Source organism: Idiotropiscis lumnitzeri, chromosome 8, assembly GCF_059441095.1.
Source record: "Idiotropiscis lumnitzeri isolate Australia: NSW breed Sydney's pygmy pipehorse chromosome 8, RoL_Ilum_1.0, whole genome shotgun sequence".
Taxonomy (NCBI): domain Eukaryota; kingdom Metazoa; phylum Chordata; class Actinopteri; order Syngnathiformes; family Syngnathidae; genus Idiotropiscis; species Idiotropiscis lumnitzeri.
This window is the reverse complement of record NC_142398.1, coordinates 20,311,282-20,334,521: the sequence shown is the minus strand read 5'-3', so window position 1 is coordinate 20,334,521 and position 23,240 is coordinate 20,311,282. Positions and strand designations below refer to the sequence as shown.

Here is a 23,240-nt window from a genome sequence, read left to right as displayed (position 1 = left end):
TATATATATATATATATATATATATATATATATATATATATATATATATATACAGAGATATAGAGAGATGTATTTTTTTATCAAATAGGCTTGTAAAATGTTACTTATTAATATTTAAATTTCATCTGTAATTTAATTATTCCCTTCGATTCAACAAATTAAAATGTTTAAATATATTTTTGGAGTCATACTACAAAGCACAATATTACAGGTGAAGTATATACACAATTTAGAACAGAAGCCTATTAAAATGGCCGTGACTTATAACTCTTGTCACGAACATATAGTTAAGAATATCACAAAACAAAGAATAGATCTAGTAAATATCAACAGGAAATACAAAATCAATAAAACCCTACCAAAAATATTTGACCAAAATGACTAGAAAAGAGGATGATATTAAATATAATTCTCGTCCAGAATGATGTTTAATCTCTATAAACAATATTACGCTTTTCATTTTGTCGTGTGGTTATGCAAAAGTTTCTCGAAATGATTAATTTGATAACAGCATATACACCCTCTGAAAATGTTTTATACACTATAGCTGAAGTAAATGATTAACTTGTTGCTTTGTTCTACGTTGAACACTTACCTAATACGGGCAATTTCTTGATGCTGTAAACTGCACTTACATATTCCTGAAATTATGCCATAAAGCAAACACTTACTGAAATTTGGGTACAGTTATGTAACTAGGAGCACATTAATATTATTAACTTAAGAAAAGATGAGTGTATACGGTGACAAATCACTAGACTCATAAATTGTAGAATTCATTTTCTTGCGTAATCTGACCAATCCTTATTTCATTATACTATGAAAGACCATGTCAACGGAATTCAAAGATTTTGTTTTTTTAAATGCTTTATATGCGTTTGTAGATAAATTGTGAAAGCATGTGTAAGTACTGTTACGTGAACATAGCACAAAGTTAGGCCAATCGGCCAATCCGCAGGAGTCCCGGTTAGCTTATCAGTTAGCTGGTGGCTAACACCTCTCGTCGTGGCGTGGAAAGCCCCGCGACGCCCCGGTGGATTCCTTAAACCGGTGGCTTGAAATACATATTTTTACCGGCTCTAACATGTAGTCTAACATGTGTAGCCTAGCCATAAGAAAGATGCTAGCTGTAGTGGTCCATGACTGATTGTTGTGAGTTGAACAAGCTGTGTTTTTGATCATTTGAATCAGGTGTGTTGCAGCAGTGAGCGATGGAAAACAGGCAGGATCACGTTTCCCTCGAGGACCACGAACACAAGTTAAAATATCCATTTTAGCTTGATTTTACGTTCGTATATATGAACCGTGAGCCACAACATGAATGAGCTTCACTGCAAATGTGATGGGAGAAGAAGTTTTAGTGGAAGTTCGAAGGCAAAGATGGTCAAGCCCCACACACGATGCTTCCCATTACGAAAAACTGGTAGCGTGTATCCATACCAGTCCCGAAAGTGCGCGTAATCACGTTTCTGAGGCTCACATAAATGGGATGAAGACAAACTTAAAAAAAAAATAAATCGCCCCCACCTCTCCAGGATTTGTTGTGAAGGTCAGCTCCTCAAGAGGGCCGACGTTAGCCAGGCAACAGCAAGTAGTTCAAGGGCTGTTGCGTCGTTTTTGTTCTCTCCTTTTTTTGTCAGTGATAGGCTAGTTTGTAATTCGCTCTCCATGGCAACAATTTTTATGAGTATGGCCGGAGGGTCGAGGCCGGAACCGTACTGAGATCGTGACCGGAGGGAGGGGAACTGACCGGCAAAAAAGGGTCAAATGCTCTGTTAATATGTAAATGGCTTTATTTCACATTTTGTGTTGGTCAATGTTTATTTTTATTTAATGGGCAACATTTATCTTAATCTTGTTTTCTTTTGTTCTTTTGTTTTTTTGCTGATCCGAACAGCGGCCACCTAGCTGTAACATTAGCGCTTCTGATTCACTTGTTGCTAGCGATGTCAACAATAATTGGACAGAACAAGAATGGACAAATAACTGGTCAAATCACCAATTAAGGTATTAATTAACATGTTTCTGTATTTATTTATTTATTATATATATATATATATATATATATATATATATATATATATACACACACATTAATTGAATGATCTGCTGTTGAGTCACTGCCGATTTTACCTGGCAACAGTCAAATAAGGAGAGTATTGGCACTTTTATTTTCCGCTTAAAATACTGTCAATATCATCTTCCATGAAAACATTTAAAAATATTTTTTGCAAAGTAACACACTTCACTATTTCTAGTTTTAATAAAGACCACAAGACATTTTTTTTAAATGATCCTTTATTTCGAAGATGATTTGTTGATTATTATAAATCAGACATTGTCACTTATGAAAGGAATGGAATTTTGTGATAAATGATCATGCTATCGCAGGACGGTGAGATTAGTGGTTAACATGTCCGCCTCACAGTCAGGAGGTCCGAGTCCCATCTTTGTTGAAACATCTCTGTGTGGAGTTTGCATTTTTCTTTGCCGACTTGCGTGGATATTCTCCGGACTCCCCGGTCGCCCCCACCACCACATCCCGAAAACGTACTTCTTAGGTTAATGAATTACTCTGAATTACCCATAGGTTTGAATGATCGCTTGTCTATTTGTGGACTATGTTTGACTGCTGAACAGTCTTGGGTGCACCCCACCTCCCACCCAGGTCACTCTTTTAGTGGATGTCACTCAGGTGATTTATCCCCTGATGAAAAAAAAAAAGGAAAGAGGGAGAAAAGGCCTTTTCAATTATTTCTATTTTGTCAACATACTGTATACCCCGATACATGAATGAGTATGCTTACAAGTGATTGGTCCAATGGTGAGCGGATTCAATGGAGCAGAGTCCGAGACAGAGCGGTATTCTCTCCTTGCGCAAAACTACGTGGTGGGAGTTAGTGAAGAGCAGTAGGAAAACATTACAACTAATGCATTAATACACTTGCAACACTGGAAGACAGTATAACACTCACCGGAATGCAAGAGTACCTCCTCCGGTCACACAGCCTGAGGCTACAGTGGAGATAAACATCTCGGTATTCCCCTTGAAGCAGGAAAAACAGGGCAGCGAAACGAGCCCGGAGGGATGAGCCACTCTCAACCACAGACACTTGTTGGCGGTCAGCGGGACATCTAATACGGTCAAGGGGAGAGCAATGGTTAGCGTCATCTTTCAGTCATGAATCCCAACTGAGCGGACACATACTTGTTGTGGATGAGAGAGTATCGCTCAAGGTTGGCAGGATTTGAGGAGTGAGAGGCGAAGCAGTCCTCCAGAACAATTGTCAAGGTAGGATCCCTTTTGTTCACCGAGACCCCCACATACAACGGTGAGCCCACGGGAAGGACGACGGCCCCCGCTGCGTAAGGCTCTGTATAATTGGAGTTGCGGAACAGGACCATGGAGGCTCTGGCTTTGTCACCCGAGCCAACAATGCCGCCCCCAAGACTGTCAAGAAAGAGTAAATATCATCGATGTAGATCAGGTGCCACATGGAGAAAAATCGATTACCGACTAGACCAGTAAAGTCACGACCTATAACATAAAACAATTGGCGTCAATATTAGGCAGATTATTGCTATTTGCATGCCGTCCTGGTGTTACCAACGAGTTGAATGTGTCATATTTAACACATTGATGTACTGCTAGCTAAGGTTGTGTTTTTAATTTGTGACATCCAGGCAATTTCTTTGTTCAACTTGCTCGACCCATCTGAGCATTGCTTATAAATTGTGAACGAAAGTCTCACGGACTGCCACGTTAAATTTTACAATACATTTTAAAAGATCTGAAGTTAATTGAATTAAGTTTACTGATGAATCTTGGGGCGGTTGTTTATTCCGTTGGGCCGTACTTATTTTTATACTTTTGTACAAATCTTCTCGTGGGACGGATTAAACCGGTTTCCGGGCCTGATCTGGCCCGCGGGCCGTATGTTTGACACCTCTGATCTAGATGGGAGTCTCTCATCGTTTGAATTTGACTGGAGACTTGGAATGATTTGCATTGCGCTTGTGGCGTTGTTAACTAGAGTGTGATTTAGAATGGAAAAAAAAAAAAAAAAAACCTATTTGTTACACTTGATACAAAGCGCCACGATAGAAATGTATTTAAAATCTACATTCACAATTAACACGAGCTGGACAAACTGTACAACAACTTTGCAAGACTCCCATTTACTTTCCATATGAGCACCGTCTCAATGATTTATGGCAGCCTTTGTAATCCCATTCACAAAATAACTCCCAACTTACCTCAGGAATGGTCTGACGGCGACGTTAAGCCTGCTGTCTGTGTCCAGGGGATAGGCGCACGAGAAAGGAAGATCCGCAGCGGGAGAGAAGGATGCGTTGTACAATGAATAGATGAATAAACTGTTGGAGTAGATGGCGTGTGTACCGTTGGTCTGAAAGACAGATAATGGCGAGGATAAAGAGCACTTTCTGTTTAAATGTTGGCGATGTGACCTCGAAGGCAAATGTAGCATATCGTTGCTATGCTGTGAAAAACAAGTATGTCCACATTTTTATTTTTTTATATTTCTCGTTAATGGGATGTGTGTAATGCATAAACTCAATTTGTGTAAAGATTTAAAAAAAAACAACAAAAAAAACATTCGGAAGTGTTTTTCATATGACAGCGTTGATATGAGGGTGGCTGTCAGTGGTGTTCCGGAAAATGTTTATTATACTGTCCACTGGCACTCAAAAGAGAAGCGATTTTAGATGAGATCTAAAATTCATGATAACTAGACTGGCATAGAAGCCATTTTTAAATAAATGTGTGCTGAGAGTACAGGTGTGTTAGTGTAGTGTTCTTTGTTTTGTTTTGTTTTTACCGTCAGCGTGTTTCCGCAGGCATTTGCCTGAGCGTCAACCTCGTACCACACGACGTCGCCTTGCACCCTGACCCAGGTACAGTTGCGGACCGCCAGGTTGCCAGTGTGTGGGTTGAAACCAGCGCTTGTTAAGCGAGCTGAATTTAGGCCCACTTGGATTTTGTCCGGGCCACAAATAAGGTGAGAAGGTTTGAGTGAAGGTTGATTGCCTAAACAAAGAAAACAAATATGGCTTTTGAGATTAAAAGTTTTTTTCATTTTTTCTTTTTCTAAGAAGTTACCAATACATCATGAAAATAAAATATACAAATAAAAAAAAAAAAAAATATATATATATATAATATATATATATATAAAAAATATATAAATATAATATATATACAATATATAAATATAATATATATATAATATATAAATATAATATATATATAATATATAAATATAATATTAATATATATTATATAAATCTATATATAAATAATATATATATATATATATATATATATATAAATAATATATAATATATATATATATATAAATATTTATATAAAATATATTTTTGCGATGCGATGCGTTGCGATACTTTTTGTGCCAATACCAAGTATCGATGCGTTGAGGGAGTATTGATACTTACCTTCGCAAACCACTCCAGCATCCTCCTGGTGACCACAGTTGTGCGATCCAATGCCTTGGTGAGTGCACTCTCCCAGATTTGCTTCACCTCCGGTACATCTGAGGTCGTCTAGCCAAATGGGCCCACTGCCCTGTCCAAAGAAAGCCCTTTGGGGGGCGGCAAGGGCCCTGCCGCAGCCCAATTGTCTGCACACCACTTGCGCGTCGTTCAAGTCCCATAAGTCGTCGCACACCGTTCCCCACTGTCCGCGGTGAAAGATTTCCACTCTGCCGGAGCAGGAGCTGTTTCCGCCATTAGCCAGACGGACCTCCCCCTCATCGGGCAGCGCTGGTGTTGTTGTCATGGGATTGCGTTGTGTCGTTGAATGAATTTCAGGTCCTGGTGTCGAATAATCAGCTCTATAAACCTCTGAAAAAAAAAGAATTTAGCTGTTAATTCACCACACAGACATTCACATCAACTAACTGAGGAATAGTTCTCAATCTTATACAAAAGAAGCAATACCTGCACAGTAAGCAAGACGACATGTCACTGGCTGCACAAGTTTGTACACGTAGTAGCTGTGAGCTGCACGAGAGCAAAGCTTCACATGGATTTTGTGTGAAGGTAATCGGCAGCATTGTCGCTCCCATTTATTACACACCGTGCGACTCGCAATCACATTCGACTGTGTGGGATGAGGTTCTGTTAACCACAAAGGTGCGTGGGTACCACACATGTTTTCATCAATACATCTCTCAGGAATACGTGCACTGCTGTTCCCCAGAAACATGCGATACCAGCCTCGCCACGCAATATTTCGGTCACAATTGGCCAGGTTGGAATGACTATACCGAAACTCTGTTGAACGCCAGTCATCATTCACGACCGTGTAGTCCTCGCAGGGGTCAGCGCATCTATTCCCAACGCAGTCCATGCCTGTTGGGCACACTGTGTTTCCGCAAGAGAACTGGACTGACTGTGAGGGAAGGCCAGATCTGGAGAGCGCGCCAGTGTTGCGGCATTCATACGAGCCGGGTGTGTTTTGGCAACGCAGAGGTGCCGGGCAGACTTGATGAGGGAGCGAGCACTCGTCAATGTCCGCGCAGCCCCAGCCAGGCGTCCATTCGTAACCTCGGCCGCAACAAGAGCCATCGGCGCACACCAAGCTATCGTAACAAGTGAGACCATCGCCGACAAAGCCATCTCTGCAGACGCATGAGAAGCCGGCAATGGAGTCGCCTCTTCCGCGTGACTCTTGGCACGTTGCTTCTCCATGGCACGCGTCACAGCTGGAAACAACGGAACCTGACAAAACACATTTGAAATTTACAGCACATTAGAAGCGGAATCGAAGACAAATGGATGCAGTCAAAAGAAGCATATATAAATACTTTACAGCACAGGTGTTAAACTCTGGCCCGCGGGCCAGATTTGGCCCGCAGTGTAATTATATTTGGCCCACGAGGCTATACCAAATGACTCCTATACCATTTTACATTCTATATGATAATAGTAATAAAACTAAACATTGCATTCATACAACAACTCATAAAAAAAGTCCAATAAAAAAATGAGCATTTATATTATTTAAAAAAAAATTCAATGTTGGCCCACAGCATTGTTCAATTTTTACTTTTCGGCCCACTGTGGATTTGAGTTTGACACCCCCGCTTTACACTAAATAGACACTCATTAATTGAGTTTTGCTTGATCAAATGAACAGAGAAATTAATGCGGATTTTTGAGTAAATCATGATTTTCAATTGTGCAAATGATACGGTTGCAACCGGCGTTAGGGAAGCTATTTTAATGAATCTTTGGGTGGATCTTTATTAACCTCCCAAATAATGTACAATATACAGTGATATATAGGAGTACATATTTTGCGCGTACATTTTTATGGTGTTGACATTTAGAATGGATATACAGGAAATGTGTAACACAAAAAAAAATAATATGGAAAATGCGATTTTACAATTAGCTACCAGAAAAGAACAGAACAACAAAATGGGTATAATTATAAAAATGGTATACCTGAAATCTTTCCCATGTTGAGCAGCAGGATGAGGGACAATAAGACCCCTCCAGGCATCTTCATAACGGACCACAAACAGAACTTACTGAAAAGACAATTTCCCCAATGTTAGACCGATTGCAAATGTACAATTCAAACAAATTTTTTTTTTGTTAGTTGGTTACCTTGAGAAATTAAGGGAGCCCCGGAGTTGTTGATCATGTTGCAGGTGACCAGCGTGTGAGAGAATTTATACTGTGAGCCGGCCTTTGGTGTCAAAAGCTCATACAAAGCAATCATTTGTTTGACACTAAAATAAGTCCTTGACCGTAATGATACCGGAGAATTGGTAAATATGACATAGCATCAAACAGAACTGCCACACAAAGATCAGAGCCAACACACATTATGGAAATTCAATCTAGGTCTTGAGATTTGAAAAAAATAAATTAAAAAAAACACTAGAGTGATAAATTAAGTTTATCTCTTTCTCTCAAAAGAGGTGACGCAAATGTCAAAGTGTAGCACGTGGAATGATATGGGCGTGAATAGATCATGTCATAATTTATTCGTAACCAAATAGACTCCTTTGAGCAAGTCAGCCTTCAATTGTCACATTGAAAAAATATTTGAGAGGTTCTTTGATTTTGCTCGTATAATGTGGAGCCTCAGTACGGAAAAAATAAATGGCAGATTCATGTGCCGTATACTTAAAATACGGTACCTATATATTAATTTTCTGGATATCGACGAGTCCATTTAAGTATTTTCATTTACATGTACATGCAATAACGGAAAGAGCTGCATAGTTCATATGAATACATATTATCGGCAGCAAACAATGCATATTAATTATTTAAATTTAGAGATGTTATCTACTTTTGTAAGAAATGCTGAACAATATACTTTGTCCTGGTTTAAAAATAAAAATGGTGTGGTGGCCACTCCTTCTCATTGCAAACAGGACTATTGTACTCTTTCCAGTAAAATTTCATCAAGGACCAATTTGTCTGAAGAAAATTGCACTCGCCATTCCAGTAAGTGTTAATTCGCTTAACATTAACTGAAAATGAAAGCGTGCAACAAAGCAAATCATTGATTTGGGGACATCGTCACATAAACAAAAACGTTATTAATGAGGAATAACTTTATTTCTAAGGAGGCTTTGTGTCAGTATTCTTGCTCAAACACTTATCGGCGGCGACAAAAAAGGTCATAGCAACAACAAAAAAAGAAATGCGGAAAAAAATCACTTCTTGAATGAATTTATATTTTTCATGTCTAAAAATTGAGAACGTTCGTTAAGCCATTTGACGAGCATTACATTCTCATCGTCTTTATTTCAAGTATAATTGTGTGTACTGTTCCTTCATTTTATAATCGCTATGGTATTGATATCGCCACAGCCAAAATCCATATCGCTTGTTTTTCCCCGATATCTCGCAACGCTAGTTGAGAGAACAACGTTGAATAAATGTGGCCATCGTAAGATTCAGGTCGTTATTTTTGTGATGCAGATTTTGTTATGGAACGAGCAGTATTTATGCTTCTTTGCTACTTTAAGCAAATTTAGGGTCAAGTAGATTTTATGACATACAGTCCAGATTTTTTTAAGTCATTGTGGCTTTTTTTTTTTTTTATATATAGCAGCATACTCAATCGACCACATTTTGTGTGTGGTCACTCAGCAGTAAATGAGCATCAGTGAAAATTGTAACTCCCTGAAGTTTGACTGAAAATGATTTGTTCAGTGTCCATCTTGTGCCCGGTAAATAATACATTAAGAATTCGTTTTCATTGACCTTTAATACCTGAATTCCAAAATCCTCTTCGCGGAAGACTCGAAGCACAATACAGAACAGGTATGTACTTAAGATAAGGTACAGACGTGCTGACAAAACATCAACTCATTCTTTTGGATAAAACAAACATCGATTTCCAATCTATGATTAGTCATCCTGAGCTGGGTCAAATTAACAGCTGGGAAGAATTCATTTATCATAAATGAAAGTTTTTTTTTTTTTTTTTTTTTTTTTTTTTTAAATGGTGCAGTCACTCATCTTAGTCAGAATATTACAAAAACAGCAATACCAAAAAAAAAGAATTTCATATAATAAGTTTGATCACAGTATTTTAATGGTTTAAAAATGGAAAAAAAAACTGCAATTGAAAATGCATTTGAAAATATAACCGCAGGTTTAAGTTGCGGCAGCTTTTTTTTTTTACTAATTTTACTTGTATGATTTCACTGTATTCAACATTTTTAAAATGATTAATACCAGAGAAGAGTAAAATGTGTTCCTTTTCCATTTAAAGACAATGTCATTGTATCCACAGTGCAAGTGTATACACTAGTTTTTGGTTCCACTTTAAAATCCACTCAACATTCACAGCTAAAACTTTTAAGGCCACAGTATCGCCTACAAAGTTGCACCATCATTTAAAAACAAGCTGGAATGAGCTTCAAAGTTCAATCAAAGTTGAATGTAGTGTCATCTGAATGTCTAAAACGTGCCAAGGGAGGCAGAAAATAAATGTGAATTTGAAATGTGTGTTCGCATCTTTATGCTAATGTGTGTGTAATTGCGTGCACGTGTTTTTTTTTTTGTTTTTTTTACCTTTTCCCTCCAGACCCTACGTCCTGCCACCACTTTGACAACTTCGGTCAAACCCTTTAATTTCAAGGGTGCACAGTTTGGTGAAAATATGTGGACAGGTGGGCTAGACCAGCTTTGGTATTTTCCGGGAGGTTTGCGCCACTGTGGGCGTGAACACGGCCAACCATTGGGGCTCTATATTCATGTCTGGCGCATGGCGTGGTGTAAATATGTGCTTGGGAGGGCTAGACATGTCTTGGTATTTTCACAGACACACGCAGTTCGAAACTGTGGCGTTGCGTCGTCGTGGGCGTGAACAAAGCCGAGTTTCGGTGCAGTTAAATTTAAGTGACTGCTCTCATTCTGTTTAAAAGTCCTCATTTGTTGGAGTCCATGCGGGAGATCAAAGCCCCCAAAGTACATTTAGAAGGAACGGCAAGCAGACCTCAACGGGCAAATGATGTACAGTTGGCCAGGGAGATCACAGATCTGCCAAGCGGGTACTTGGAGCCCATCTTCCACCCCGATCGTTTTTGTCCATGTGTGATCTGTCATTTAGTTTAGCGCGCATCAGGAAACATCTCTCCCTCAGACAGTGGCTGGACACTTGCTGCATTATAAATTGAAGTTTCCTGATCCCATTTGCAGTGCCGTCTCAACACCGTCAGCATATCTGAAGCCCTCCAGATCTGCGGCTAAAAGAACATTTAGGATATTTGGCTGGAGGGAGAAACAAAAACAGAGAAGAAGAGATTTTAGACAGTACACTGTACTGCATGCAGTCAAAATGTATTCATATAGCATCTTTTGCAGGTAGGAAACATTGTGGTCTAAATAGACATAGGAGAACAAAATACTGAACCAGTCTGAGTGAAGTGGGAGCAGTCCCCAAAAACAAAAACAAAAAACAAACAGATACAGAAAAAAAAAAAGGTATACCTGCAATCCGGAAAGGATCAGATGCACATCTTGGCGTTTGAACTGCCTCAACAAGTCGCTTAGCTCATTAATCACCGTGTAATCTATGACACTGACATGACGGAAATCCAACACAACGGACTGCGGAGGGGAGACTGGTGAACGGTAGGAAAAGAAAAACGGTGATCGTCACTCTTACGGTTACGGTTAACTCTTTTGATTGAACACTTACCCTGCAGAGCTTGAGTGTGTATGATGCGGCTCAGATGTTCTACAGCAGGAAAGCTGAGCCCACTGGCCAACTCGATAAGCATCACACCTTGACGGGAAATCTGCACGTAACAGGAACATGGAAGACACGACAACGGCATGTGAGAAATGTATAGTTTAGAAAGATGTAGTTAACAATTTGTGTTCTCATTTTCCGCTAATTTTTATGACACCAGTGCTCACACACACACACACCCCCCCCCCACACACACACACACACCCCCACACACCTATTCACATCACTCGCAAAGCTGTTCTGAATAAATAATTTGATTGGCTAAGTTCTGTCATGTAGGTGGTATGAATCTAGCGGAAGCTGCACAGGTGCAAAATAAGACAAACCAAAAGTTGCACTGTGGTAGCGCATAGAAAAAGGCGACTGCTACTCAAGGTCAAATTCTACAAGCCAACAAGTTCCCCCTCAACAATAAACAGCACTGGAAAACCTTGATTTGAGGTCTAGCCATGGTGTACATCAGCAAGGCTCCAGATACCGCCACACCTCCAACGATTCCATATTGGACCTGCCAGAAACTCATCAGGAATGTCACAATGAAAGGAAGGAGGTCAAGCTCTGGGGACGACACGGAGGCACAACGGAATGAGGTCAAACTGGGAAAAGGACACGACGTACACGCACAGAAACATACTACGCATCTGCCACATCTTAGCCACGACGTGATGGTCAACCATTGGAGCGACTGCACAGATGACAACAGCAGCGAGAGAAGCTTTTGGGATGTAGCAGAAGGCCGGCATGAGGAACGCCAAAGACAGCAACACGATCACACCTGAGAAAAAAAAGAAAACATTTTTATATGCCAAACAATTCACATTGATCAGATTCTCATATAACGCTCTTTCGTGTGTCGTAGACACTTTAGTCGGTGCTTTCGATTCTACTCAACTTCCAAAAAGACAATTGTCATGTTAATGTTTGACTCGTCAGCGCTCTGGCAAGTCAAGGGTGAATCATTTTACATATTCATGCATTAAAATTTTTCAAAGGACTTCTGTAACTGATGTAGTTTGGTGGTGTCGACCCAAAACTCAACACTTCCCTTCTCACGCCCGGCATCAACTCGAATTAAATTGAGGAATGCGCAAGTGGCGCATAATGTTGCTGCGACTTGTCGGCGGAGGATGAAAAACAAAGAAATACCTTGTTGTAAGACAAATTCATTTCGTCACGTTTTTAAAATACGTCAATGCAAGAGTGTGTGAACTCACTGGTGACAATTCCTCCAGCTGGAGTACAAACCCCCGTCTGAGAATTCACGGCAGTCCTAAACATGACGACAAAAGATGAATCTGTACATTAAGTACACATTGTCCGTTCATTCTCACTCACTCACCTGCCAAAGCTGCCGGTGACAGGGTAGGCCGAGACAAACGAGCCCATGATGTTGGTCATCCCGATTGCCAACAGTTCCTGGTTGGCATCGATTCTGTAGTTGTTCTTCCTGGCTGAGGATAAACAAGAAGATGAAGACAAACATCGCGGTGCCATGCTGAAGGAGGCGCGTGTAAACCTGGGGAACGGGCTTTTTTGCCACCGGACTCCAATAAAGTGTAATTACACATCCCTTCCAGTAGTTGGCAGTGGCGCTCTCCTTGCCCTTTTTGCGCAGCGAGTATTAATTCTACGGTGTAGGTTTGTTTTGCAACAAAAATGCTCATGTTTGTCGTTGCGGCGGAGAGTGAGTGGTGAGGAGGCGCGAATTGTTTTCTTCTTGCTGGGGGGGGGCGTAACAGAGAGGTTCTTGTTCAAAAATGAAAGCTTCCTCCGTTGTGGCTATAATCTTGTTCTTCGCTTCTTTGAGCGTTCGACGCTGCGCTCAAAAATATTTCATTCATTTTAACGAACCTTGTGAAGATATTTACCCATCTTTAACCTCATCCCCTTGGAAAACTCACCAAATGCTTTTGCGATTGCAATGCTCTCCAGCAATCCCATGAAAGGAATCACAGCAAGCCCGCCCCCAAATTCCTGCGCACCGCACAAAGAGGAAGAATAAGAAACGAGCCGTGAGGTCGCAAGAACTGACGTCACAACCTCACCTGGACTCCTTACCTCTACAATCTCTCCAAACGTTACCACCGTGCCATTGGCGGCGGTGTCCGAGGTGGGCGGCGGCCGGAAGGGTGGAAGCCCCTGGGAGGTTTTCCCAGTGATTGTGAAGACATGAAAGCCGTAAGCTTCACATGAAAAGGCGCAAAAAGTCGCGGCCACGACTAGGAGGGCGTTGCGCACTGATCAGAACACAAACGACATTTTGGACAACTGTTGAGCACACATGCTGCACGGGAAATGAATGGAGTGCCGTGCGCTGGTACCGACTTGTCGCAACCGCCCACACAAATCGTCTGGCAGCCCTGGAGAACCTGGGAGCATCATCGTCATCGGGTCCCAGACTTGTCTTCATTGACGTTAACGTCACCAGCAACACGACACAGAGCAGACCGAGGACTACATCGCCTATTCGGGCCTCAAGGATCTTGTCAAATGTGTAGTAAACTTGTGGGAAGAACTCGTGGGGAATATCTTGGAGCCCCAGGATATTCTAGAAATAGAATTTTAAAAGAAAATGTTACAGATATCACATAAACCACAAAATAATCTGATGGCTAGTCAACTTTTGTTCATTTGTTCTCGAGTTTCAATTCGGAGAACATTTTATTATCGCTCTCGTTAGAGCGTTTTAACTGCTGGTGCGTAATGTTTTGTGCAATTACCTCACCTTCACCTGCCCAAAGCCAATCGTTATTGCCGCAGCACAAGTGAAGCCTTTTATAACAGGGAACGAGATGAAGTCCAAGAGGAAGCCTGCAATGGAACATTTTGCATGTCACATTTTGACCCGTAGCGTGGCCGGCCAAGTAGAAGACGCAGCGAAATGTAACACCACATCGCTTCATTGTGACCACAAAATATACGACAGAACTCTCGTTTTTCTCAGGTCAAGTGTGACTAAATTAAAATCACTTTGTTTTCACACGACTCAAACAGAACCCCCCCCCCCCCCAATCATATTCCCGCTCACCTAATCTCAATAATGCCAGCGAAGCCTGGATGACACCACAAAGAAGACTCAGCAGCACGGCGCGATGCGGCTCGCCCCCCACCAACGAGAAGCAAAGCAGGGACATGATCGCCGTGGGACCCAGCGTCACGTCCTTGGATGTCCCCAGGAAGGTGTAGATGAAGCCTCCCATGAAGGCAGAGTAGAGCCCGTACTGTGTGTGCAAAAGTTGAAATTGGCGGCAACTCTGCTACAAAATGATCACTTTATCTCATAAGACTACCATGCATGTCTTTGGAATGTGGGAGGAAACCAGAGCGCCCGGAGAAAACCCACACATGCACATATTTTTCTAAATTAAAATTAAAAAAAAAAAAAATGGAAAAAACATTTTATAGATAGGACTCACCTGCACGGGAAGGCCTGCTACTTCTGCGTAGGCCAAGGCCTGCGGGACCGTTGTCAGCCCGACAGTGAGCCCAGCAAGGAGATCCATCTGAAGCCATTTGAGATTGTATTTGGGTAGCCAGGAGAGAATGGGCAACCATGCTTTTAGCATACTGCTGGAGCAGCAGCCTCTCTGTCTTTCTTTCTCTTCTCTTTGCAGCAGAGGTTGGTCCATTGTGAAGGAAAGGTTGAGTTGGGTGTGGAAGAGGAGAACCTGGCAGGAGTCACAAGTTGAGGGAAGTGTCGTGAAATACGGGTAATTACAGTATTAATTGCAGTATTGTAGTTACAGTAGTAAATCCACATACAAAGCAAGATCAGAAAGTTCCTCCTTTTGTTTTATACGCCACTCATGCTGTTATTTGTTCCTCTAACTTGGCCCGTTGGTACCTCTTTGGTGACATAATGTGCATTCTGGAAAAGATCTCTGCTCTTCTCATTTTGTCCGTGGTTTCATGACACTAAACTGCAAGCACAAAACAAATGCATGTGAAGAAGATTCATCTCCATTTGTCATGTACACACACGCCTGATAGTCAAAGAGTTGAAAAGCCAGGGTGCATTTTAGCTCGGTGTTTAGCGTACTCGACTCTCAACAACAATAACACGTTTATGAGCACATGAGAATCATATGACATCGACTTTCACAATCAAGCACCAACTTTCTCTGTTGTTATGAGACTTTCTATACGCATATTCATTATTGCAATATTGCATAGAAACAATTACAGTACTGAAACTACATGGGTAGTATCGAGTTGACAACCGAGGATAAATTTATTGTTTAAAATCGGCACAAAGCGCGGCTAAACTACTAACTACAAAGATATTTAAAATCAAATTTTATAGAAGTGGTGATTAGATGACGATCATAAAAATGGCAAGACAAATTCGTAGAAAAATATGATCCATACTTGTCTTTCCAATTGCGATTGCACAGGTCCTCATTCGCCGCACAGTGGTGCACGAATCACTTCCAAAAAAAAAAAGCATCCCGAGCGAGTTTTCCGGTTGTGAAACGTCACGTGGTTACGGTCATGTGATTACATGGGGGCGGGTTTGTTTGCGGAAGACGACATTTTTAAAAATTGTATTACGTTTTTACTGTAAACTAATGTAGCTTGCATTCCAATAGAAAATGTGAAACTGTCCAATATTCCCATTTCAACTACGTGAAGTTTCCAAATGACAAACCCGGAAATTAGTAATATGACCAAACTGTTCAAGTCATTTCTCTCGATTCTGCTTCTCTGTAGCCTCGGGGAGTGCAAGAAAAGAAATGTTCTTCTAATCATCGGTGAGTTTTTTACGTTTAAAATTTTTAGGGTTTGGTGAAATTTTAAAAAAATCTGATTCGACAAAGGACCAGAAGTTTTTAGTTTTAGCGCTTTTGCCGCAACTATTCTTTGAGCCGACAGGTTAAAAAATATTTAAAATCAGGCCATGGATGGGGAATATCTAGCTTCTCCCAATGTGTTGCGTCATTGTTGGTAAATGCGTTGTGGTTGAAGTTATCCCTGGTGCAAATGAACAGCAGGTTGTACACTCCACTATAAAAACCAGATAACCTAATCATAGAACGTTTTTAGTGATATTTTCACAATTTATAGAGTGAAAGACAGTCATTCCTATAAAACACTAACTCAAGTTTAAAATCAATACGCAAATAACTCCCTAACCTAGTTTGATATTGATGTCTTTATCAGCAGTCCGATTAAAAAAAAAAAAAAAAAAAAAAAAGATGCCGCTGATATTCATCAAAATGTCGAATATCAATGCAGAAAATTATTGGTCTCATCCATATTTTCTCTCTTTTTCAGCGGATGATGCCGGGTTTGAGACTGAGGTGTACAACAACTCTGTGGTCCACACCCCTCACCTGCGTTCTCTGGCTCAGCACAGTGTCGTGTTCAACAACGCTTTCACCTCCGTCAGTAGCTGCTCCCCCAGCCGCTCCACCATCCTCAGTGGCTTGCCGCAAGTAATGCACTCATGTTCCATGTCAAGAATAACAATTTTGCAATCATTAAATACTTCCACCGTATCCATGCGGCAAGAATCGTATCGAATTGTCTTGTAGCATGATCAAAAAATGTCATTCCTGAAGGTTCGACTGTATTCTCAGAAGAGCATTTAACCGTAGCTGCAAAGGGGGCACAAACACAAAAATGTCAGGTCCTCGTTTCGCCCGAATAGTTTGCCCTTACGGAACAATTTTTTCCTGTCTTCTTAGCACCAGAATGGCATGTTTGGCCTTCACCAGGGGTACCATCATTTCAACTCTTTCGATGGCGTCCAAAGTCTGCCGTTGCTCCTCAGCCAAGCTAACATTCACACTGGTTAGTAACAAAGTTTATCTCTCTTCAACCCACCAGTTCTATAAAACTTGCAAACGTGTGTTCAACCCGATTTCTCTCATTTTCACTCTCAGGTATAATTGGAAAAAAACACGTTGGTCCTGGCTCCGTATACCCTTTTGACTTTGCGTACACGGAGGAAAACAACTCTGTCCTTCAGGTGGGGCGGAACATCACCCGCATCAAACTTCTGGTCCGAAAGTTTTTCCAGACCCATAAAAAGGAAGCTTTTGACAAAAAGCAAAAACTAGAAGAGAAATCAGTCAACAATTCCAACGCTGAAGAAAGGCCTTTTTTCCTCTACGTCGCCTTCCACGACACACACCGCTGTGGGCACTCCCAGCCCCAGTATGGCGCTTTCTGTGAGAAGTTTGGGAATGGGGAGATGGGAATGGGCAGAATTCCAGACTGGACTCCGCAATATTATACACCAGAGCAAGTTAAGGTCAGAGATTCAAGACCATTATGAGGCTGTTGGATGTATTCCGTGTTGATTTTCTTTAGTCAATTGCCCAATAAATCTTAACCTGACTGACCTAACCTGTTGTGTAATCCAGGTTCCCGATTTTGTACCGGACACACCTGCCGCACGAGCTGACTTAGCCGCATTGTATACGACCGTTAGCCGACTGGACTAAGGTGCAGTACGTGCCCCGCGCACCCGCACCACAAATTCATTCATGTGAAACAATAGTTTTAATTTTTCTGCGTAGGTATTGGATTAGTTCTCCAAGAGCTCCGGGACGCCGGTTATGAGAATGACACTCTGATCATCTACAGCTCCGATAACGGCATCCCCTTCCCCAACGGCAGAACCAACCTGTATCATTCCGGCACAGCGGAGCCCATGCTGGTGTCCTCTCCAGAGCACAGAGAGCGATGGGGAGGCACCAGTCAGGCCTATGTCAGCTTATTAGGTAAGAGGTGGGATACATATTCTCTTGAGAAGAACTGCAAGCATGAACATTCATTTTTTTTTGTGTGTGTGTGTGTTTTATTTGCGATAGACCAACACAAATTGTGACTTCTGTCATTGCGATAGCTTGATTGCCAAAGCTGCATTTTTTTTTTTTTATTCCCCTGCACTATTATCCCCACCCAAGCTCACCAACCAGAAGCAGCATGCTACTCATGGAGAGGTCACATGAACCAACCAGCTCTGAGCTGTTTGTAGAAAAAAAAATATCACCCATCCTCCCAGGTCAACACAAAGGCCAAAAACATGGATCTTTTTCTTCCCACCGGACGTTTGCTGCCCGCTTTGTGTTGGTCTATCACATTAAATGAAATACACTGACATTTGTTGTTGTAACATCACAAAGAGTGGGAAAGCTAAAAGGGTATACATATTGTGTGTGGATATGAGGACAGTGAGCCTTATTTGCTTTTCCCAAATTCCCTCAGCCTCCTTTTTTCTCCACATATTTTCTGTTTGTGGCTCTCCGTGTATTTTTGTGATCTACGTCTAACTCACTATTACTACAAGCTGGCATCCAATTCCTGGTTAATAGTGAAATAGTAACCGGTGTCAGGGCAGCAACTTAAAACGATACATCGGTGGAAAAACTAATATCTTTAGTATCTTAGCTTTTGCGTCTTAGGAGCTAAATTTATCCCAGGTTGTCTGACAAAGAAGTCACTGAGGTGTCTTTGTTGTGTGCTTGTGTTTCTGCTCCGGTGAGTCAGTGGCTAATAAAAACCTCAAATGACGGAGGTCTGGTTATTGCTATTTAATACTGTTGCAAAGGTGACAAATTACGTGCCAATATCCTCGCAGTTCCGGCGCGCTGTAGATGAGTATGCGACTGTATACCATCCATCCATTATTTGAGCCGCTTCAGTCTCGTAGTCCTGATTATTAAATCACAAGTATTCGTTATGTTGCAAAAACATCTGTATTTTTATGGCACTTGTCAAAAATTGTATGGAAAGCGTTGAAAATGAAAATTGGGAAAAAAGAAAAAATGTTTCAAAGGAAAACTATAAATTGACCCAAAATTTAAAAACTCCGCCATTTTAAAACGCAATCAGGAATTCCAGCCAACAGATGATAATGCCTTTCGAGATTCCACCTGCTGCCTGGTGCAATTTCCTTGCTTTTTATTTGGGCATCTTAAGAAAGACTTAACCATAAGTGCACCCCCTGGTGGTTGGCTGATTACTGGTTGAGAAGGTGCGTGATTGGATGTCCGTCTTAGCCCACATTTTAAATGTAAATATTGTCGACGATCAGGCTTAATTTAATTATGGCTGCCAAATCGTGATGATTAAAATTGGATTGCGCAGCCCGTTTTACTTAATATTATATAATTGGGAAATACAGTGTAACCCCACTATTTTAACCCACGAGTCATTGAGAACCCGTCAAAAGGATAATCGACGACATTCTATATTCTAACTGAAGTTCTTCAACACGTCAACTGAGTTTCTTTACACCAGGTTCCCACAAGGTGGCGCCAAAGTAATACTTTTGTTTCTGTTACGAGTTGAAGTGTGAGAAAGAAGAACCACTAGTTGTGTGACGTATGTTCCCTCTAATTTCTTTCATATTTGAATTGTCATGTGACTTGACCTCTGTCCTCTTTTGGCAGACATCACTCCCACCATCCTGGACTGGTTTTCGGTTCCCTACCCGTCTTACAGCCTCCCAGGCAGCACCACGGTCCCAGTCCACCTCACCGGTCGCTCTTTGCTTCCCGTCCTGGTCGCTGAGCCCAGCAGCTGGAACACCGTCTACGCCAGCCAATCACTGCACGAGGTCTGTGGGTGCAGAAACATTCAGACGGGTGGCCATTTTCTCGAGCAAAACAGCATGCAGTAGTGGGAAGTACAAATGTTTCCTCGCTGTACTTACAGTTGAGTGAGTGTGTTGAATCAGTACTTGTACACTATTCAACTACTTTTACGAGCTTTTTTAAGCGCAAATATCTACTTTCATTTTAGTACAGAGTGTGAGTCTTTCAGCTTTTTTTTTTTTGTCTGTTTACCACCAGGTGAGCATGTACTACCCAATGCGTTGTGTCCACCAGGGGGCGTACCGCCTCCTCCACAACCTGCACTACCGCATGCCCTTCCCCATCGATCAGGACCTGTATGTTTCGGCCACCTTCCAGGACCTGCTGAACCGCACCAGGCTGAGCGAGCCCACACACTGGTTCAAAAGCCTGCAGCAATATTACTACAGGGACCGCTGGGAGCTGTACGATATCAGGTCTGCTTTCATCACCGACAAAATATTCTCACACTTTTGGGGGGGTAAAACATCTCATAAAAAAAGATTAATATGCAAGCATTATGCAGGAAGAGGAAACTCCTTACAGATGGGCCCACGTTTCAACTATTTTGTTGAGGATTTTTTAGGATAAGCACTATCAAGACATTTTTCAATGTGATATTTTCCTCTGAATATGATGAAATAATAGGCCCTAATCCACATCACTCCGAACCATGCTCATTAAAACTGCCTGCTTGTTTGGCACTAGTACCTTCTCTCTTTGCAGCACCCTCCTCCCCAATAAACTTTATTTGATGGTGGTGACCCACAGCGGTGTAAAAAAGTGTTTGCCGCCTTTCCCGATTTTTATTTGCGCGTTTGTCACACTTAAAGGGGAAGTCAACCCCAAAATATTCTTGACAAGAATATGTTCTATGCTCCTTCTAAATTGAAAGTCAGTCTTATTTTTTGCAGGTTCTTATTTCTAAATAATGTATTTATCAAGTGTTAATTACACATTTCTTTTTTTTCCCTTTTCAACTAAATTGCCAATGCAGAAGAGACCCTCTGGAAACAAAGAACTTAGCATCAGACCCGTCCTACAGTGACGTACTGGAGAGCCTGAAGCAGAATCTCCAGAAATGGCAGTGGGCGACTGGGGATCCGTGGGTCTGCGGGGCAGACTATGTCCTGGAGGACAAGCTGGAGCCACACTGCAGACCACTTTACAATGGACTCTAATGATACCTACCTACGTGCCTCTCGATTGGCATTAAAGTCTGAACTCTGTATGCGTTAAGTTCAAATAAATCACGTTTCATTTTACATCCTCTTAATTCATATTATGGTAAGGTATCATGCTTGATTACATTACTGAATGGCGTCTCTAATCGGTTTCCATACATAGAGTATTTTCTTATCATCCAGAGCCTCTTACGGAGAGGCAAAATGCCATACATGACATTTAACTATTTTATGATTTCTTTGGAGGAGTGCATCGCTCACTCGTCTTCTCCCAGAAGGCGGATGGAGCTGATGATTCATTGCTACTGGGATCAGTAAATCAATCTGCAAATCACTTTGTATTGATACATTTCTGTTGGTTTTCCTCTGGGCACAATATTTCAAGCAAGACTGATTCACAGTCAGTGATGGCCTATTTCTATTGGACGCGCTTGTTTTTTTTTTTTTCTTTTAACTCACAATCCATGTTCACTCGTTTGAAAGTCTTGTAAGCTATATGACCACGTTCTTTGTTAATGGCAACACATAAGACATAACCTACCTAGGTCGTTCGAATACACTGATTTACAGTGCTCAAAGAATATGTTCCTTCTAATCGTTAGTTTCTTTTTCTATTCTAGGTGTATACCATATTTTCAATGTGTAGATCAAATTATGCATATTAAAGGAGCAATGAAGGTTGAATAAAAACAAAATTAAGAAACAAAATATTTATTTTAGTTCACATTAGCACAGTGCATTTCCCTAATTTTACTCCTAAAAAAAAAAAGATTGGTGCCCAAAAAGAGTGAAATGTTTGCAAGGATTAGTAGCACTAAACATTTACAACTGCAAATGTTGAGTCCAGATATCGCCTTCAAATTTCAGTTGCTGCCATCATTTAAAAAAAGTCTGTAAACTACAGATGATCATATAAGAGCAGCTGCTTGCTGGTGCGATTATGGGGCGATTTACATATGACACGATTAGTCGACCAATCGCGACTACAGTTGCCGATTAGTGACTACCGATATAATCGTTGAGAGAGCGCGTGAGCGTCAAGTTCAGATAAAGACCTCATCGAAAATTGGGGCTGTCTTGATCGGTGCGCATAGCGGAGCGGCATGGCTTTTAATCGTGGCTCTTCGGAGCTTCAATGTTCAGCGAACAAAAAGTTCCAGCGAGGAGGCCGACTCCACAGTCGAGTTTGGCCGCATTGGAACGTTACATTGAATGGCACACACGCAGCCCGGAAATGTCGCGTTCCAAACAATAAAACGGCGTGTTGTAGTTACGTCGCCTACAGTTGGAAAACTGGAGCCGAGTCCGAGTTTCCAGGAACACCTTATTGCCGGCGGACCAAGTGACCGAGGTGGCAAGTTGCACGAGTTCTAATTTTAAGATATTTTCACAATTTTTTTTAAAATTTCGTTCATTAAAATTTCTCCAACTTTGAGGCTCAGTTATTTAGTCCGTCGGTGGAGTCCCCCATAAGCAAACAGTCAAAGTACGTGCAGATACCTGATCAGAAAGTATCCTCTGTTACTTCCCCCCAAACCTGAGACCCCAAGAAGGACAAGCAGTTCACATGGCCGCTGTAGCGAACCCAGCCAGACAACGGTGAAGCGTACTGACGTTCCACAAAACATTTTTATTCCTTTCGTTGCCTTGATTCCAATGTGGATACACCGTAAGAGCCACGGTATAAAACAAACAACAATAAACATAAATGCAACTTCAGCCGTACGTGAGAAAATAAAGTTACAAAAAAAAAAACCGCAATACTGCAAAATCTACAAAAAAAGACGCTATTTAATTATGACATGAAACACCTGTACGTGGGTAAATCACGGCAACCGAAATAACGATGAAACAATAGCTTTAAAACAACAATTAAATACCTTGTCCCCATTCCAGCCAGGTGCTTGCAGCCTTAGAAAGACTCCGGCCGTTAGATTGCGTAAACCAATTCCTTGATCAGCAATGTCAAGATCGTTAACCTTTTCCTTGTCCTTTTCACCTGTTTCCTCTGGAAACGCCTCCTTAAATTACGTCGTGCTATGATTGTGGATCTACACTCCTTGAACACACCGGAAAAGCACCAAAATAAAATCACTTAGCATACAAATTACAACTTCAAAATAAAGTATATCACGAACGGGATCTTAACAACAGAAAACAAATGCACGCCAAAAGTCATAAACAATGAACATTTGTGAG

The 23,240-nt window shown here is 41.3% G+C and overlaps 4 protein-coding genes across 4 annotated transcripts; 2 read left to right on the top strand and 2 right to left on the bottom strand.

The window, feature by feature from the left end:
• Positions 1-2,376: 2,376 nt before the first annotated feature.
• LOC148332689 (pancreatic secretory granule membrane major glycoprotein GP2) lies at positions 2,377-7,549 on the bottom strand. Its single transcript, XM_088303405.1, has 9 exons — positions 7,492-7,549; positions 5,980-6,762; positions 5,476-5,883; positions 4,842-5,050; positions 4,258-4,409; positions 3,209-3,451; positions 2,976-3,135; positions 2,808-2,883; positions 2,377-2,707 (listed from the first exon to the last, which is right to left on the bottom strand). Exons 1-9 carry the CDS (start codon positions 7,547-7,549, stop codon positions 2,688-2,690), a joined length of 2,109 nt encoding a protein of 702 aa, XP_088159531.1. The 3' UTR covers positions 2,377-2,687.
• Positions 7,550-9,258: 1,709 nt separating this feature from the next.
• On the bottom strand, positions 9,259-23,079 carry slc26a11 (solute carrier family 26 member 11). The gene is made up of 16 exons (XM_088301623.1): positions 22,922-23,079; positions 19,716-19,843; positions 15,035-15,192; positions 14,689-14,940; positions 14,301-14,493; positions 13,998-14,083; positions 13,598-13,820; positions 13,331-13,509; positions 13,174-13,246; positions 12,612-12,723; positions 12,487-12,542; positions 11,907-12,047; positions 11,703-11,830; positions 11,219-11,318; positions 11,008-11,141; positions 9,259-10,788 (listed from the first exon to the last, which is right to left on the bottom strand). The coding sequence occupies exons 4-16, from the start codon at positions 14,899-14,901 to the stop codon at positions 10,684-10,686; spliced, it is 1,743 nt and encodes a 580-aa protein (XP_088157749.1). The 5' UTR covers positions 14,902-14,940; positions 15,035-15,192; positions 19,716-19,843; positions 22,922-23,079; the 3' UTR covers positions 9,259-10,683.
• Positions 15,760-21,122, top strand: LOC148332687 (N-sulfoglucosamine sulfohydrolase-like). The gene is made up of 9 exons (XM_088301626.1): positions 15,760-16,023; positions 16,547-16,707; positions 16,960-17,065; positions 17,158-17,528; positions 17,641-17,722; positions 17,797-18,000; positions 19,675-19,841; positions 20,077-20,294; positions 20,855-21,122. The coding sequence occupies exons 1-5, from the start codon at positions 15,912-15,914 to the stop codon at positions 17,719-17,721; spliced, it is 831 nt and encodes a 276-aa protein (XP_088157752.1). The 5' UTR covers positions 15,760-15,911; the 3' UTR covers position 17,722; positions 17,797-18,000; positions 19,675-19,841; positions 20,077-20,294; positions 20,855-21,122.
• On the top strand, positions 17,931-21,038 carry LOC148332688 (N-sulfoglucosamine sulfohydrolase-like). The gene is made up of 4 exons (XM_088303404.1): positions 17,931-18,000; positions 19,675-19,841; positions 20,077-20,294; positions 20,855-21,038. The coding sequence occupies exons 1-4, from the start codon at positions 17,931-17,933 to the stop codon at positions 21,036-21,038; spliced, it is 639 nt and encodes a 212-aa protein (XP_088159530.1).
• Positions 23,080-23,240: the final 161 nt, after the last annotated feature.

Bases quoted from the DNA above. Each gene is read 5' to 3' on its own strand.
- LOC148332688 (XM_088303404.1), top strand. From the start codon at position 17,931: ATGCTGGTGTCCTCTCCAGAGCACAGAGAGCGATGGGGAGGCACCAGT. The intron at 19,842-20,076 runs GTCTGTGGGTGC...GTTTACCACCAG, and splicing joins CCAGCCAATCACTGCACGAG to GTGAGCATGTACTACCCAAT. The intron at 20,295-20,854 runs GTCTGCTTTCAT...TTGCCAATGCAG, and splicing joins TGGGAGCTGTACGATATCAG to AAGAGACCCTCTGGAAACAA.
- slc26a11 (XM_088301623.1), bottom strand. From the start codon at position 14,901: ATGGACCAACCTCTGCTGCAAAGAGAAGAGAAAGAAAGACAGAGAGGC. The intron at 14,084-14,300 runs GTGAGCGGGAAT...GTTCCATTGCAG, and splicing joins GCTGGCATTATTGAGATTAG to GCTTCCTCTTGGACTTCATC. The intron at 12,543-12,611 runs GTGAGTGAGTGA...CGTCATGTTTAG, and splicing joins GTCACCGGCAGCTTTGGCAG to GACTGCCGTGAATTCTCAGA.
- LOC148332689 (XM_088303405.1), bottom strand. From the start codon at position 7,549: ATGCCTGGAGGGGTCTTATTGTCCCTCATCCTGCTGCTCAACATGGGA. The intron at 5,884-5,979 runs GTATTGCTTCTT...TTTTTTTTTCAG, and splicing joins TCGTCTTGCTTACTGTGCAG to AGGTTTATAGAGCTGATTAT. The intron at 3,136-3,208 runs GTATGTGTCCGC...TGACCGTATTAG, and splicing joins TACTCTCTCATCCACAACAA to ATGTCCCGCTGACCGCCAAC.
- LOC148332687 (XM_088301626.1), top strand. From the start codon at position 15,912: ATGACAAACCCGGAAATTAGTAATATGACCAAACTGTTCAAGTCATTT. The intron at 16,024-16,546 runs GTGAGTTTTTTA...TCTCTTTTTCAG, and splicing joins AAATGTTCTTCTAATCATCG to CGGATGATGCCGGGTTTGAG. The intron at 17,529-17,640 runs GTCAGAGATTCA...TGTGTAATCCAG, and splicing joins ATACACCAGAGCAAGTTAAG to GTTCCCGATTTTGTACCGGA.